The sequence below is a fragment of the Canis lupus genome, chromosome 6 (genome assembly GCF_048164855.1).
Source record: "Canis lupus baileyi chromosome 6, mCanLup2.hap1, whole genome shotgun sequence".
NCBI lineage: Eukaryota > Metazoa > Chordata > Mammalia > Carnivora > Canidae > Canis > Canis lupus.
Window position 1 is genome coordinate 67791896 of NC_132843.1, and position 17247 is coordinate 67809142.

Consider the following 17247-nt stretch of genomic DNA (forward strand, 5'->3'; position numbering starts at 1 on the left):
TCCATAGTCACCAATTCTAATGCTAACAATAAACACCTTTCAATTATATCCAATAGTTAAAATAATAAGAAATCTGCTACTTATAGATTCCTCTGTTTTCTGCTACCAAACTACGGACAACCATTTCTAACAAGGAGTAAGACGGATTGATTGCTGCCTCTCATCTGGAGCCTGGGATTCTGAAGACAGTGGAGACAGCGGGAGTGCACGAGGGGGGCCAACACATGGTCCCGGCCGCATCCTCACCACAGAACCCCAAGTCCGGATAGCTGACTCCACACACTTATCTATTTTTTTCCTTTTCTGGAATCATAATGTCATAAAGAGTAAAGATTAACTTTCTTATTAAAAATTGATTTAGGTCCAAATAATGAGAATGTAGAAAAACAACCTATATTCCTATTATATTATTTTCATATTCACTTATAAAAAATTTATAGCAGCTGTAAAGTTTCAGTATCATAAGGACAATGTAATCCTACAAACAGCCAAAGGGTGTAGACAAGATGTTTTTCTGTCTTCCAAATAACACAAACTAAAAAGAAAGGCCTTTGCTTTTCCTTGGCCAGCGTGAAAACACTATCTCCACACTACTGGTTAATAACCTCAAGAAACCCTAGCTTCTCTTAGTGGATCTGCTCATATGGCTACAAGACTAGAGCTCAACATCAAAAGCCCAGAAGAAATGCTGGCGATACATCAATCTGCGCATTTCCCGAGACCCAATCACCACATTTCAGTGCTTTCCTTATTTGTCAAGAGCTATCATACCAGTCATTGTGCAAAATGCAAATATTCCAATGATTATTTCGCTAAGTTTCTCATGATGGCAAGATGAAACCAAGGAGGGATGGAAGTGTGCATAGTGAAACATCTGAGACGCAAAGGCAGGTTGGGAGGAAAGATGCAGAAATGAACGAATGTGCACACTTAAAAGATTATACCATCTTTGGGGTTTTTCTAACATATTTTGAAGCTATTAACATTCCGGGATATTTGTAAATATGAATCCAGTGGATGTCTTATATCATGCTTCTAATCAGGACCTTCAATATTAAGGCATTTACATTCACGCCTAAGATTATCCACATTCTTCTGGATTACTTGAAGAAGGACAGGACTGATCAAGAGAAACCAGTCAAGAAGGCAGGGTACTGAGGTCCTGGAGAGCATCACATATGCTCTAATGTAGCAGCTGGCGTCTATATATTTTTTTTTTCAGGTACAGGTAATAGTTGTGAGAAGCAATGCTGCAAGAGAGGCAGAACTGAATTTTACAGTGTCTTTAATCATCTTATTCCATTCCTGCTATTGCAGGTGATCTTGGAAAAGCTCATCTTCTTTTCATTGAATTAAATTGCCTTCTTCGATATGTGTATGGGTTTCTTAAAACCGTAGATTTCCTGTGCAAAGACTATGAACCACAGAAACTTCAAGACAGAAGTTTAACTATTACAAGAAGAATCTCTCACTTCTGAATGGGGACACACATTTTCAACTTAATAATTTATCTCAGAATAAATTAAAAAATGTTCCATAGCGCAAAACAAGCACATGAACGATAGACAATATCTTTTTGTCTTTGGTGCACACACTCATTTCCTAAATCATTCAAGTAACAGCGTCTCTGACTTCTTGGGGGAGAGATGGGAGTTGAAAGTTTGAAGGCCAAAATGAATTATTTCCACTTTTGCCATGCCTGGATGCCTGAGATGGTCCTGAGGATCTGTGATTCTAGGAGCAGCTGGTAGAGGTTCAGAAGGAGTAAGAAAAGTGCAGGGAGAGAAGAAGGGAGAGAAGACCCAGCCCTGCATCAGTCCTTTGAGCCCCGTCTTCAGTGGGGGCATTCTTTGTTTTCATGCCCACACAGAGAAAACTCAAAATAATGCAAAGGTTTAAAATTCTTTAGATGGTGCTCAGAAAGCAAGGCTACCATGGATTTCTGTGAACTGGACAGTCCACTTGGTGCTGCTCAACTGCAATAATGGAAGAAAATGATCTTCAAAAAGAAATGAAATGAATTCCAGAATGTGAAATAGGCACACGTTATTAGACTTGCCTATGTAGAAGTGGTTAGGGGTTTAATACTGTTTAGAGACTATAATGTCCATTTGACTTTCACGGTGTAAGACCAGGATTACATTTCAAAATTGGTAAGATGCAGAATTCTATATACCTCTCCTGCCTGACTTCAGCCTCAACAAAGTAATAGCCTAGTCTAAGCTCAGAGGTCAGTCTGGTGTTTTCAGCCCACAGCTGAGACCCAGTAGGGGTGTTAACAAAAGGTGTAGGATTATACTGTGTGTCAACATCAGGAGTGCAACCCTGCCCACTGAAAATAACCAACTAATCCAGTGGACAGTCTCTAAAGGCAAAGGCTGTCATACCAGATATATCGCATTGTCCCATGAACTCCAAACCAGTAGTCTTTAAGAAAAGGTAACAAGTCCGGAAGCGCTCTTGCTATGATGGAGATGGGGTGTGTATCAGGAGGCAGAAAGGCCCAGGACTCATGTTAGCACTCAGTGTTCGATTTATTTGCAAGATGTCACACAAGTAGCATTCTCCCCTGTTTTTCACTGATCTGATTCAGAACATCAATAGTATCTCTGATCAAGGTCTCAAAGATCCCATCAGCTAGCTGCATCTTCACACACAACTCATCCTCATCATAGTTCACCCACTGTGCCTCCTCTTCGTGGAGCTCCTGGACCTAGAATTTAGAGAACAGAAAGGTTAAAAAGTCACTGTCACATAAAAGCTAGAAAGTTAATTGTACTGCTATTATATATTCATATTAATTATATTCCCATCCATGAGAATACAGCCCAAGGAAGTTAGTCAGAGAAAAAGTTGTTTATATGATGATATCAATACTCCTTTAAAAGTTGTAAGTTTGAAAAACCTCAACTGCCAAATAAAAGTGCCTTCAAAACTGTCGAAATGGCTTCAAATCTGTCAAAATGGAATTTGACAGTATTCCAGGATTTTATAGATATTAAGAATTACAAGTATGTTTTCTATGACAACATAAGTGAATGTGTATAAGGATTTAAGGGGAAGAGAAGAATGTAAATTATTATATATATGGATTTACACTTATAAAATACATATATCCAAAGAAAATACTGAATGTGATTCTAGAGTATTATAAATAAGTGAAGTTTAATATTATTTTTAAAATATATTATTGCTTAAGTTTATTTTTTTATTTTTTATTTTTTAAACTATTTATTTATTTATGATAGTCACACAGAGAGAGAGAGAGAGAGAGAGAGGCAGAGGGAGAAGCAGGCTCCATGCACCGGGAGCCTGGGCCAAAGGCAGGCGCTAAACCGCTGTGCCACCCAGGGATCCCTGCTTAAGTTTATTTTAAAAATCAGTCATGTGGGGTGCCTGGGTGGCTCAGTTGGTTGACTGACTGGCTCTTGATTTTGGCTTGGGTCATGATCTCAGAGTCATGGGATGGAGCCCTGTGTCAGGTTCCACACTCAGCAGGAGGTCTGCTTGGGATTCTCTCTCAACTTCTCCCTCTGTCCCCTTTCTCTCACTCTAAAATAAATCATTTTGAAAAGTATCAGTTATGTAATACTTGCTTTTTTAAAAATTTGAAGCATAGTTGACACACAATGTTATATTTGTTTCAAGTGTACAACATAATGATTCAACAACTCCATATATTATGTTGTGCTCGCATTTGTCCCCATACAATGTTATTATAATATTAATTACATTTTACGGTTTTGAAATTCCTAAGGTAAACCCAAACTAATCAAATTAGAACTAAATGTCCAAGATTTTTTGCTTGTTTATAATTTTTAAAGACTTCTCATGGGCAGTTGGGTGGCTCAGCTCGTTAAGCGGTTGCCTTCAGCTCAGGTCATGATACCAGGGTGCTGGGATCAAGTCCCACATCGGCCTCTCTGTTCTGCTGGGAGCCTGCTTCTCTCTCCCTCTGTCATCCACTCCCCCTCCTTGTGTTCTCTCTCTCTGTCAAATAAACAAAATCTTAAAAAAAAAATACTCAGAAAAGAAACATATGAGACTTAATAGTATGCAATGATACTGTGTGTGGCATGGAGGCCAGGTGGAGAAAGTGGACTGTAAACCCCAATCTAGTGAGGAATTCAGTGAAGTCAACCGCAGTGATGGGGTTCTCTAACCAGAAGTCTTAACTTGGTGAAAAAGTCATGCGACCACAAACGCCTGACTTGCCATGATAACTTCATCTCGAAAAAGGTAGAGGACGTGAAAACAGGAACTTGTACTCTGGTTCCTGTTATGAGCAAACAAGAAGACTCTCAGGAGAGAGAGACCATATCGTCCTGTAGTTTGAGAGCACAGGAAGGAAGAAGAGCCTTTCCCAATCTATGACCTTGGTCAGGGCTGACAAATATATGACACAGCGGCTGTCATGTTCTCTCTCTTTGAGGAGGGTGTTTGACGGATTTGCAAAATAACCATTTCATCTGTTCCCTAATTTATGATCCATGAACAGATCTGCCACCAAAAAGTCAAATAAGTTTTAGAAAACTCCCTCTGGGAGGTTCACATTGTACATTAGCTTATTAAAAGGAAGTCCAGGGATCCCTGGGTGGCGCAGCGGTTTAGCGCCTGCCTTTGGCCCAGGGCGCGATCCTGGAGACCCAGGATCAAATCCCACGTCGGGCTCCCGGTGCATGGAGCCTGCTTCTCCCTCTGCCTGTGTCTCTGCCCCTCTCTCTCTCACTGTGTGCCTACCATAAATAAATAAAAATTAAAAAAAAAATTAAAAAAAAACCCTTTAAAAAATAAAATAAAATAAAAAAATAAAAAGAAGTCCATCAGTAAAGAAACTTGTTTAATTCAGAGTTTCCTATATTTATTTCATCAAAGCATCATTTTGCATTGATGTGTAAGAAATATTATTCACATACCAAGGAGCTGGTATTCTTCTCATGAAGGATGCTGTAAAAACAACAGCCTGAGGCAACACTTCTCAAACCAGTGTTGAGGGAAAACCATGTTCTGGGAGAGCTAACAGGTGTGCCCCCACAAAAGACTTCCTATCTCCCATGAATTTTGTCCAAACAAAGTTGCACAGCTTTCTTTTTTCTAAGTTTTTCAGCCTTTTAATATTAAACCTTTTCTTTGAGCAATTTCCTCCCTGGTGACAAAATTTAGGAGGCACGGTCCTGATGAAATCATCTGTGGCCTTACAGTAGAATATATGCTCAGGACATGATCTGCTATCTCAGCACAGAGACGATAAGCCCCCACAGCATTCTGTCAGATTTAGCAAAAGCTTTGCTCCTCCTCAGAGCAAGAACCACTTCCCTTTCAGATGGTGACGACCAACATCATGCTTTCCATTTTCCTGTGGCCATCCAAAAGCACAAAGCACAACTTCGAACTTCAACATGGCAACCAAGGGATCTCAGAGCCTGCAGATCTGCCTCCATTTTTTTCCTTCTGGAAAGAGGCTCTCTTTTAGAGCCTCTTCTATTTTATTACACATTTCCCCTCCTCCTACACATGTATCAGGCATATATGGCAAGTTAATATATACTATATAAGTTAATTAAATTACATTAAAAAGTCAGTCTAATAACTCCATTTTCTTTTATTTTGACAGGGTATAAGGCTGGTGGAAAAGAGAAAGGTGGGAAATAAAATATGGCCAGACTTCAGCAAGCATATGGCAGGGTCTTTCACTATATCCTTGTGAATAAGATGAGGAAACAGAAACAGGTCAATTAAATGGATTTGTGCCTTTTTGATTAAAGGACAAAACAACTACCAACCTGCAAGGATGTTTCCACCTGAACAACTCAGGAGCTTTTTCCTCTGCGCCCTCATCTATCTTGCTCATATTTCATTATTTGGCGAAATTGTACTCTCCTACTAGGCTATGAGCTCCTCAAGATTTTTCATTTTTAATTTCCCAGTGACAAGGACAGTGCAAATAGAATGTTAAATAAATATCTGGCATGTGGGTTTTTTAGTGAGTGCTAAAAGGCTGTCTTTGGATTGTGTCCAGTTCATCATTTTTGGTAATGGTGTGGATGAATTTTAGAGGTGACATGAGGTCGAAAAACAGAACTACATTGGAAGAATGTACTTGAAAATGTATTGGTAGCTTGGAACAAAGGGCCAAATTCAACAAGATGATGGAATAAGAGAATAAAATCCTGTATTTGGGCCTCCAGAATAACTACAAAGGCACAGGTTGAACCTTTGGTTTTGGGGTTTTCCTAAGTTTTTGTGAGTCTCATGAGAATGATGTTAAAAATAAATGTGATTATAAACTGGATTAATAGAAAAAGGAGATTATATGACTGTACTAATTAATCAATACACAAAATATTATATGGCTAATTGCGAGTATGGTGTCTAAAGAGGGAAACTGAAAAAGAGGTAAAGCTGAAAATGTTAAAGGAACTTTAAAAACACTATCAGACAAGGGGAGAGGATACCCACATTTAACAGGGAGGGACTCAGGTACAACATGACAGCTGTCTCAAAGGCATGCAGGAAGAATGAAAATTGTCATATAAAACCCTAACGCGAGTGAAGTAAATTATAATTCATTATATGAAAAACTTTTCAGGCTTACTAGGAGAAAGCACTCATCAACAGTAAGTGAAACTCAGGAGCTATCTAGCTAGTATTTCATCAGATTTTAAGCTGTGAAGGAGATTCAATCATTAGCTAGGGGCTTTCACTACAGGATTTGTCATTTTAAGTGCAATTCTACCTACAGTAGAGAGATTCTCCAAGCCTACTGTGTATAAAGGACATACAAAAGTTGGTCTAATTTGTCATTCATTCCACATCACATCTACTTTGAGAATGCATTGCTAAAAATAGCTCATCATATTTCTAGCTAACCTAAGATACAAATTCATCGATGTCCTTGTGAAGTGGTAAAGGGACAGTGAATGCGAACTGCAGCTGAAAGAAAGATTTCTTTTTTTGGCTAATGGAGGCCTTTCTGCCTAAAAAAACATTCTTTGTGTTTTACTCACCTCAAATAATGCCACAGACAGATGTACAGTTAGACTGATTAGGGACCTTCCTGGTCTGAGCAATGACAGCTAAATTATACACTTTCTTTCTTTTTTTAAGTAGACTACACACCCAATGCAGAGCCCAATGCAGGGCTTGAACTCACGACCCTGAGATCAAGACCTGAGCTAAGATCAGTCAGATGTTTAACCGACTGAGCCACTCAGGCGCCCCTAAATTATACATTTTTGTATGGAGGAAGCAACTGTTTATTATGAAATGTTTAATACAATAGTTTCTCAAATTATAAGCGCTAAAGTTCCATTTGAGGGCACCTCTCCACAGTGTGGATGCCGCATGTGCCATCGCAGGGACCCTGCTCCTACAGCCCCTCCTTGCTCCTCTGCATCATCACATTTTCTCTAGTGAACTTTTCCTCTCAGCATTATTTCTTTCAAGCTACAAGAACCCTCTCTTGTCACCATGCCCCTCTCCATCTTTCACTTTACTAGAAAAACTCCTTTGAAATGTCCACTTTTGCTCTCACTAATCTCTTATTCTCTTTTGAAACTTACTGAAATCCAGTGCTGACCTCAGGCATGCCACCCGGATTATTTATATTAATGTAAGATAGTAAAGACCTCCACATTGCTAAATCCCATGGTAAATCCTCAGTTCTTATTTTACTTGACCAATTAGCTGTATTCCATGCAGTTGATTCCTCCCTCCTCCTGGAAGCACTTTCACCTGGCTTCCAGGACCCCATACTCTCTTGGGTTTCTCCTACTTCTTTGGCTGCTCCTTTCTAGTCTCCTTTGTTGGTTCTTCCTCATCTTCTGAATGCTTGAAACATTGGAGTGTGTCCAGAATCAGTTGTTGCACCTCCGCTCCCTATTAGTTTGCACTCTCTTGGCCTCATGGCTCTGCCTGCCATCGCTATGTCCAGGACTCCCAAATTCCTATCTCCAGCCTAAGTCTCTTGCCTGAGCTGCAGACAGATATATCCAGTTGCCTATTCAGTATCTCCATCTGAATGTTTATCAGATACCTCAAATTTAGCATGTTCAAAACAGAATTCCTGATATTCCTTCCCAACCCGCTCCTCTCAATCTTTCTCAAATAAGCAAATGGCAATTCTATCCTTCCAGTTGCTCCCAGCAATCCAATGGAATTATTCTTAATATCATTCTTTCTTTTATATGCCATATCCAATATATCAGCAGTTCTGCTGTTCTATTTTGAAAATATGTCTAGAATCTGACCACTTCTCACCACCTCAATCTGGCCATTATTATCACTTGCCTGGATTATCACAATATCCTACTGGTCTCCTTGCTCCCATTCCTTCAATCTATCCTCAACACAGCAGCCATAGTGATCCTGTTAAAATGTACATCACATCACTCTTCCTCTCAATTGTTAAATGTCTGCTGATCTTATTCAGAGTAAAACCTAAAGTCTTTATAAGGGCCTATTAGACCCTACATGATCTGGCTGTCTGTACACACACACACACACACACACACACAACGCGCGCACGCCAATACCTCTGGAACATCATCTCCTACTATTTCTGACCCCTCTCACTCTGCTCCACACCCAGTGACCTTCCCCTAGTAATCAAGGCCCAATGTATCTTTTCCAGAATGTTCTTCCCCTGGGTGAGTGCTTGGCTGTCTTTCCCTCAGTCCTTTAAGCAAATGTCATCTCTCAGCAAGACCTTCCCCAGACATCCTATCTAAAACTGCAACCCCCAATATTCCCTTATTGCATATATATTTACCTTATATTTATTGTATCTGTCTCCCTCACTAGAATGAAAGCTCCTTGCATTTCGTCTGATTTGTTCATTAATGCATTCCCAGGGTCTAGAGTACTATGCTTAGTACATAGCAGGTGTATAAGAAATAACTGATTGATTGGGTTAATTTGAACTGGCCAAAGGTGCCCCTGGGAGTTCAGTGGATCCTTTTCAATAATTCAATAGGCAAATAGGTGAATAGTTTTGTCTAGTTCTTTCTTAACTGTTGTGAAGCACAGTGTTTATGCATACACACATCAGAGTCCCTTTTCTAATTAAACTGTTTTCACATGATTTAATTCTGTGCTAATAATAATCTTTTTTTTTTTTTAATCACACTGGACTGCGTGGTGACAAACCAGCATGATGAAAGAAAATACTGAACTGGCAGAAAATTGTACTGAAAAACCTGACAATATGGCTGACACATTATATGATTTAATATAGAAAGATGGAGCCAAACATTCTGGGAATTAAATCTACTAGTATTGTTAGGATCTTTAGGCAAAGGTGACAGCATGTGCTTGTTCTGAGTCAAAATATCTTTATCCTCAAGAATCAAGCATAGATGGCAGATTTAAACCACCATGGCTGAAGGGCATGTACATTTTTTTTAAAGGATTTTATTTATTTATGAGAGGCACAGAGAGACAGGCAGAAACATAGAGGGAGGAGCAGGCTCCCCACAAGGAACCCAATGTGGGACTTGATCCTGGATCCCAGGATCATGCCCTGAGCCGAAGGTGGTCGCTCAACCACTGCACTCCCCAGGCGTACCAGGGCATGTACATTTTTAATAAAAAGATGGAAAAGCCAAAAATCTTCAAGTTCTGTATCTCATAGCACTACGTCAAATTTCTGACCCATATTCTAATTGACATAATTTAGACTCTGCTGTTTGCAGACAGGAAGGGTGGGGATCAAGTAAGAAAATGATTATAAATCAATAAAAATTATTATATTAATAACTTCATACTTTTGAGAGCTTCTTATATGCCACTTAGCACATAGAGTCTCTCATTTGGTCATTACAACAACTCTATGAGGCTGCCACTCTACAAATGGGGAGACTGAGATGCACAGAGGTAACTTACCCAAAGTCACATTGTTAGTAAGTGGTAGAGACAAGTTTGGAACCTTATAAGAGGTCTGATTCCACAGATCTTGCTCTTAACTGCTAAGCCATATTTTCTCACTAACATCCATGGAAGTATTTGGGGGTTCATTATATCCAAAAATATTAAATGAGGCTCAGGAAGTTTCAGGACCTTTAAAAACTAAAGATCCTAAGCAAAATTACCAATAGTCAAAATTCTAGAAAAACAATAATACCCATCAATTTTATAAGAACAGATGGCTTCATTTTATCTATAGTGTTGGGCTGACCAAAATATTAACCATTGTCTTCTCCTGCTCTTTTAAATTATAATATCCAGGGACACCTGAGCGGCTCAGTCAGTTAAGCATCTGCCTTCAGCTCAAGTCATGATCCCAGGGTCCTGGGATCAAGTCCCGCATATGGCTCCTTGCTCGGTGGGGAGCCTGCTTCTCCCTCTGTCTGCTGCTCCCCCTGCTAGTGCTCTCTCTCTCTGACAAATAAATCTTTTAAAAAATTATAATATCCAAATCTTATTTAGAAATAAAATTTGAAAAACTCCTGGAGTGCGCATTAAAACACACCACCACCACCACTAGATGGCAAGACTGGCAGAGTAAAAACAGGAGAGTAAGATAATGCAAAAAAGTTCTCATATAAACACAGATATACTGGATAAAATGTAACAAAACTACTTGCAATGCACAAAGAAATCTTGAGAAAAGAGGAAAATCTTAAGTACTAGAACAAATAGGAATTTAAAAGAGCAGCAAGTGTTGCATCTAATTAGGGGAAGAATTAAGAGCCATGAAAGAGAACTTGTCCAGAGAAGTGCCACAGGGAAATGGAGACTTGAGGAGAAGCAATATTCTAAGAGACAATACCTGAGAATTTTCCAGAATTGGGTAAAGATATGAATCCACAGATTTATTTTTTTTAAAGATTTATTTATTTATGATAGACAGAGAGAGAGACACACACACACAGGCAGAGGGAGAAGCAGGCTCCATGCCAGGAGCCCGATGTGGGACTTGATCCTGGGACTCCAGGACCACGCCCTGGGCCAAAGGCAGGCGCCAAACCGCCAAGCCACCCAGGGATCCCCCCTGAATCCACAGATTTAATAAGCACAGTGAGTCCAAAGCAGGAAAAATAAAATGAAATCCACATCTAGACATATCCAGAGAAATTATAAAATGAACACACAAACACCACACACATAACCTTCAATAGAAACTAACAAGAAAAGACAGATTCCCCATAAAGGACTGTCAGCAGATTTCTCAAGACCAACAAGAGAGGTCAGATTACAATAAAAGAATACCTTAAAATTGCTGAAGTAAAAGAACTATCATCTTAGAATTCAATACTTAAGTAAACTATAATTCAAGAATAAGAGCTGAAATAGACATTTGCAGACAAAGACAGAGCTTACATTAACTTACAGAGTTCATATTTTAGGATGGTGGAAACTGGCCTCAGTGGAAGAGGAGGAAGGGGTTCTATACCATTATCTGTTTTTTTTGTAATTTTGGAATATTTAAGAATGTTAATAATATATAATACATTATATACTATTAATAATATTAATATTTAATAATTAAACATGCAAAATATTTAGAATAGCTAATAAACAGGTAAAAATTAATCACATTTAATAATAAAATTATAAAGAGCAAAATGAGCTAATTCTTTTGATAAAGATTTAAAAATTGGTAACAGTTATTGGCAAAGGTGAGAAACCACTCTTGTATCTTGCTGGTGAGTATGTATAATTGGTACACAACCTTTTTGGAGAACACTTTGATAACACATACGAAAGCCTTAACATTCTGCATATACTTTTAATCAGTAATTCTATTTTAGGAGTTTACTCTAAGGAAATTATTGACAATAAGTACAAAAATCTCATACTGCAAGATATTTATCACAACACTGTTGTTTAAAAAAGCAAAAAAATTATTGATTGGTTAAAATAAGGGTACATCCATTTAGTGGATTACTTATTTCCAGGAAAATAAAATGGCATAAAGTTATTAAAAGTGATATAAAATAGAGGAACATTTAGTGAAAATAAAAAATGTTCATTTTATTAAGTAAAAAGAATCAGATCACAAGAAAAGAGACAATGATCTCATTTGTTTATTTTATTTTATTATTTTTTTGATCTCATTTGTTTAAAAAAATTCTTTGTATAAAAGGACTCCAAGTCTATATACATCACAATATTAGGAGTTATCTAGATGTTGAGATTATCATGATTTTCTTTTATCAATATTTTGTAAATTCTCTAAAATGAGCATGATTATTTTATACTAAACATGATTTTTCTTTTGTACTAAGGGAAGAACTTTTGGTTCATGTGAGTGTTATAAAAAGTTGCTTTGAGGGGCACCTGTGTGGCACAGTCAGTTAAATGGCTCCTGGTTTTGGCTCAGGGTCATGAGATCTAGTCTTGAGATGGGCTCTACACTCATCATGGAGTCTGCTTAAATTTCTCTCTCCCTCTGCCTGTGGCCCTCCCCCATTCTTGCCCCCCCACCAAAATAAATAAATATATCTTTAAAAAAATACTGAGTGCAAAAACATTAGAATCTCCAAATGCCAGGTTGGCTAAATAATTGTGGGAGAGGAGTTTATTAAGCATCTCTTAATAATTAATTCAAGAAGCTAGCAGTACCATTTAGCTACACATTCAGAAGAGTGGGAGAAAAAAAGAGTGAACTCATGAAACAAATTACATCTCTCTGTAGGAAAGTTAAAAGTATTTTATGACCAGGAAAGGGGACATACACATAATATATATTGTTACTGTTTCCCAACTCCTAAATCTCTTGAATTGTTATACACAGATGTCACCTTCACCAAAGCTATAATAATCTTATACTAGCTAAAGAAATTTTTGTTTGCTATTTGAGACTTTTCTGAGAACTGCTGGAGAGACAGATGTTTCTATGTAAGTGATCCTATATGGCACTGTTGAAAGCCTTTGCTGTCCAAGGACAGTTTCTTGTTTTTTGGTACATCTAATAAAGGGCCACAAACCAATCTGCTTACTCTTCACTTGTGAGATATATTACTTGTCATTTCGGATTAATAATTCAAGTCTGAGGATGCTTCCAAATTGTTGCCTCTCCCTCCAATATATTTAATCATTGGACTATTAAGATGACATTTTTATATACTTGTGAAGTAAAAGCTGTAACTAGCTGGAAGCTGGATATAGTAAGTCTTCACTTTCTGTGTCCTTTTGAACTGGTACACTATGCTAGTTTCCTCATTTGCTTTGACATGTGCTCAAGATAAACTTATCTAAGAAGTTTTGCTTTTTTAATAAACAACAGCCACCTCTGCTGTATAGGCTAATATCCTTCTACCTGGTTTTTCTGCCTCCACACACTTGGTTCTTTTTAAGAATTCTCCCAGTATATACATACATACACATAAATATATATGTATTTAGAATAATACACAACTAAAAGATAGATTTATTTTTATTTTTAGGGGGGGCAAAGGGAGAGGGAGAGAGAATCTTAAGCAGACTGTCTGCTGAGTGGGGAGCTCAATCCTACAACTCTGAGATCATGACCTGAACTGAAATCAAGAGTCAGATGCTTAACCCAGGTATCCCACTCACCTAGCATTTTTAAAACTGCCAATCTGGTCTTATAGTTTCTCTAGCTTAAGCTTGTTTTCATCATAAAATCCAAAAGCCTTAATGTGGCTTACGAAGTACTGGAGGATGCAGATCCTACCCCTCCAGTTTTATCTTATGCCACTTCCAACCACTAACATTTCAGATTAAATCCATGCTCCTCCTCATTTCAGGTCTTGGCAAATGTGGTTTGCTCCCCCTGAAATGCTCTTCTATCTTAGAACTCAGGTAATGCTTACTCATCCTTAAGATCTCAGCTCAAATGTCACCTCCTCAGGGAAGCTTGCCTTGACCATCCTCATTAGATCAGTTTCCTTTGGTTTATGCTTTTACAATAGCTCTGTATTCCTTTATTTTTATTGTTTAATTTAGAATTACACACTTGTGTAAATTATATATCAAATGGCTAGTTTTTGACAGCAAACTGTAAATCCACAAAGATCTATACCTGTCTTGCTTACTACTGTCACATCAGCCCTTAATTAGTACAGTTCTTGATTCAAATGTTTACACTGAGATGATGGTAGAGGATGTTATCAAGTTAACTGATAGAAGGATTAATGAATGTTTCTTGACATGCTTTCTTCTTCTTCTTCTTTTTTTTTTTTTTTTTAAGATTTTATTTATTTGAGGGGCACCTGGGTGGCTCAGTTGAAGCCTCTGCTTTCAGCTCAGGTCATGATCCTGGGGTCCTGGGATGGAGACCTGGGCTGGGATCCATGCTCAGCGGAGAATCTGCTACTCCTTCTCCCTCTGCCCCTCCTCACCCCCGCTTGTGCTCTTGATGTCAAATAAATAAAATCTTTTTTAAAAAATTATTTATTTGAGAGAGTGACAGAGAGCATGAGCAGGGAGCATCATGCAGGGCTCCAACTCAGGACCCCAAGATCGTGATCTGGGCTGAAAGCAGATGCTTAAGCGACCAAACTACCCAGGCGCCCCTGACATGCTTTCTTCTTTAATTACTACAGAAGTGCTGGAAGCAACATCTTGGAAATTAACAATAACTCAAACTTTAAGCCACTATTGAAATATGAGAACAAGTTCACATTCTTGAGATGCAAAGATCTATGAACAACTAGTTGGTTAAAATCTTGGCTCTCATTTGCTGGGCAAGTCACTTAATATCTTTGAGTTTAAACTTCCTCATTTATAAAACAGAATAACATGACTCCTTCCTACCTCATATAATTACTGTGTTTTATAGTGTGTTCTTTTCATGCATGAAAAAAGGCATGAAAAAGAATGGCAAGCTATTAAATAAATGTTTATCTAGTATAGTTGTTACTGAGCAAATGAAACAATGGGAAGACATATACTTGGGGAAAACTGATTAATTTAAGGATTAAACTTGTTTTTCATCATATGAATATAAATATAAACAAGACTGAAAGTTCAGAATTAAAATGTTTAGAGATAAACCTGAATCAAGTAATGCATTTCCTAAAGTTTGCTACTACTTAACATTCTTTTAGGGAAGAAAGAAAAGAATAAAAGACCTTTTTTTTCTTTCCTTTTTCTTTCTTTTTTGGTGTGATAAACATTCTTTTTTTTTAAAGTAGGCTCCCTGCCCAGCATGGAGCCCAATGTGGGGCTTGAACTCATGATTCTGAGATCAAGACCTAAGCTGAGATCAAAGTCAGATGCTTAACCAACTGAGTACCCAGGCACCTTGATAAACATTTTTCTAGTGCTAGAGAAATATACTGCAAAATGGAATAAATCTTATCCAGCTAAAGCTCTGGATAATAATAATAATGGCAAAATAGTAACAACTAGTTTTTATTGAGTTATATACAGGGAATTCTTCTATACACACATATATAAATACTCATTTAATTCTCTTAATAACTGTATTGGTAGGCTGCAGACAGGGAAATGAGACATAAAAGGTTAGACAATTTGTCCAAGATTACACATCAGGTAAGTGGCAGAACAAGTATTTAAACTCAGGCCATCAAAAAAAATAAAAATAAACAAACAAACAAACAAACTCAGGCCATCTGGCCCCAGAATCTTTATTGGTCTCTATTTTTAATTTAGTACCTTAAACTTTGCATCCACTCAACTTCTTCTCAAATTCTCCACACCCACAAAATACTGTTAAGTTAAATATTCATCTATCAAGTTCAAAAGAAAGCAAGTCCTAAAACTGAGGGGCAGAAATGCAGCAAATGAAAGATTTAAGGCTTTACTATCATAGACTTAAAAGCAATTATATTTCCCCTCTTTTAAAAGACTTCATTTATCTATCTGAGAGACACAGAGAGAACGTGAAGAACAGAGATTCTGAAGCAGATTTTGCACGGAGCACAGAGCCTGATGTGGGTGGGCTCGATCCTACAATTGTGAGATTATGACCTGAGTTGAAACCAGGAGGAGGATACTTAACTGAGCCACCCAGCCACCTCTTCTCTTTCTTTTTAGAATCTAATCACATTCTGATTTTAGAAGAGACAGTCAAAATAAAAAATATTTCAGTTATATACACTGACCAGGATATGATCCACTCGGTCTCTTTTCTTTCTTCCAAATTTCATCATTTTCTGCCAATCTGTTTTGTGGTTTGGCTCCTTTTTAAGACTAAACAACTTGAGTACTTCTGTGGCTATGAAGTTCTGTGAAAATAAGAGGGAATGAAACAAAAACAACAAAGTTCCTGAGATTTAGTGCTTATGATGCAGATTTGTGCTAAGAATATAGTATTTATAATAAAAGATCATACGAATTTCTCCCACTTACAGTTCCACTTAGCAATTTGAAGACACAAGCATTCCAAATGCTCAGACTTATTCACTAAAGAATTTTTTGTTTTTACACAACATATAAAAGTAAAACTCATTGATGAATCTGCAAAGAAAAATCACTTGAGAGTCCCCTCTACCCAAGAACTACTACCACTGGCTAACTTCAAGCTGGCAAAACTACTAACAGAAGCATAAAATAATCTCTGCATCTGGAAAATTCCATATAAATGTTGGAGGCAATGCCATGTGAGCAAAGTACAGGCTTTGGCTAGGATAGTTTATTCTAAAGCACCATGACTGAATTTGTTGAATTAAAAAAATATTAATCAACATTTCAGTATAAAAAACATGATAGTTTTACTAACAATATTTAAACTATCACCCTTAGAAAAAACTTTACAAAACGCTATTTCAGTATGAATATTGGTGGGTAGCATCACTGTGTGTTATATTGACATATGCATTCTGATGATGGTTGATATATATTATGTGCCGTGCCTTCTTTCAACTTATTTGTTCTTTGTTATTAATAAATTTGGGTTTTTACTACTTTTTACAGTTCTGTTAAAAAACAAACAATGTCCTTAATGGAGGAAAAGATAACATTTATGAATCAGAATAATTTGAGAAGATTCTCAAACCAATGTGTCTCTGAACTCTACCACTATACACATACACTCTCTTACTAATGGATGTATTAACTTTGGAGGGCTGAAAGAAATGGAGTACACCTGTGTTTAAAAAACTCTCCAGGTGGTTCTGATATTCTATTTCTATTTCTTAAAGTTGAAAATCATTTTAGTTTTTTTTTTTTAATCTAATTAATCTTTGCAGGATCCCTGGGTGGCTCAGCGGTTTAGCGCCTGCCTTTGATCCTGGAGTCCTGGCATCGAGTCCCATGTCGGGCTCCCGGCATGGAGCCTGCTTCTCCCTCTGCCTGTGTCTCTGCCTCTCACTCTCT

At 37.7% G+C, this 17247-nt stretch overlaps 1 protein-coding gene across 5 annotated transcripts in view; it reads right to left on the bottom strand.

Moving 5' to 3' along the window:
* The window catches only part of CEP350 (centrosomal protein 350), a 153579-nt gene that overhangs the window by 1181 nt on the left and 135151 nt on the right, over window positions 1-17247 (bottom strand). For all 5 annotated transcript variants that reach the window (XM_072831041.1, XM_072831037.1, XM_072831040.1 and 2 more), the window contains 2 exons: window positions 16035-16157; window positions 1-2713 (listed from right to left, as the gene is read on the bottom strand). The exon at window positions 1-2713 is cut by the window's left edge and continues 1181 nt beyond it. In XM_072831041.1, coding sequence (XP_072687142.1) covers window positions 2549-2713; window positions 16035-16157 — 288 coding nt within the window. In that variant the 3' untranslated portion in view covers window positions 1-2548. The remainder of the gene's footprint in view (window positions 2714-16034; window positions 16158-17247) is intronic.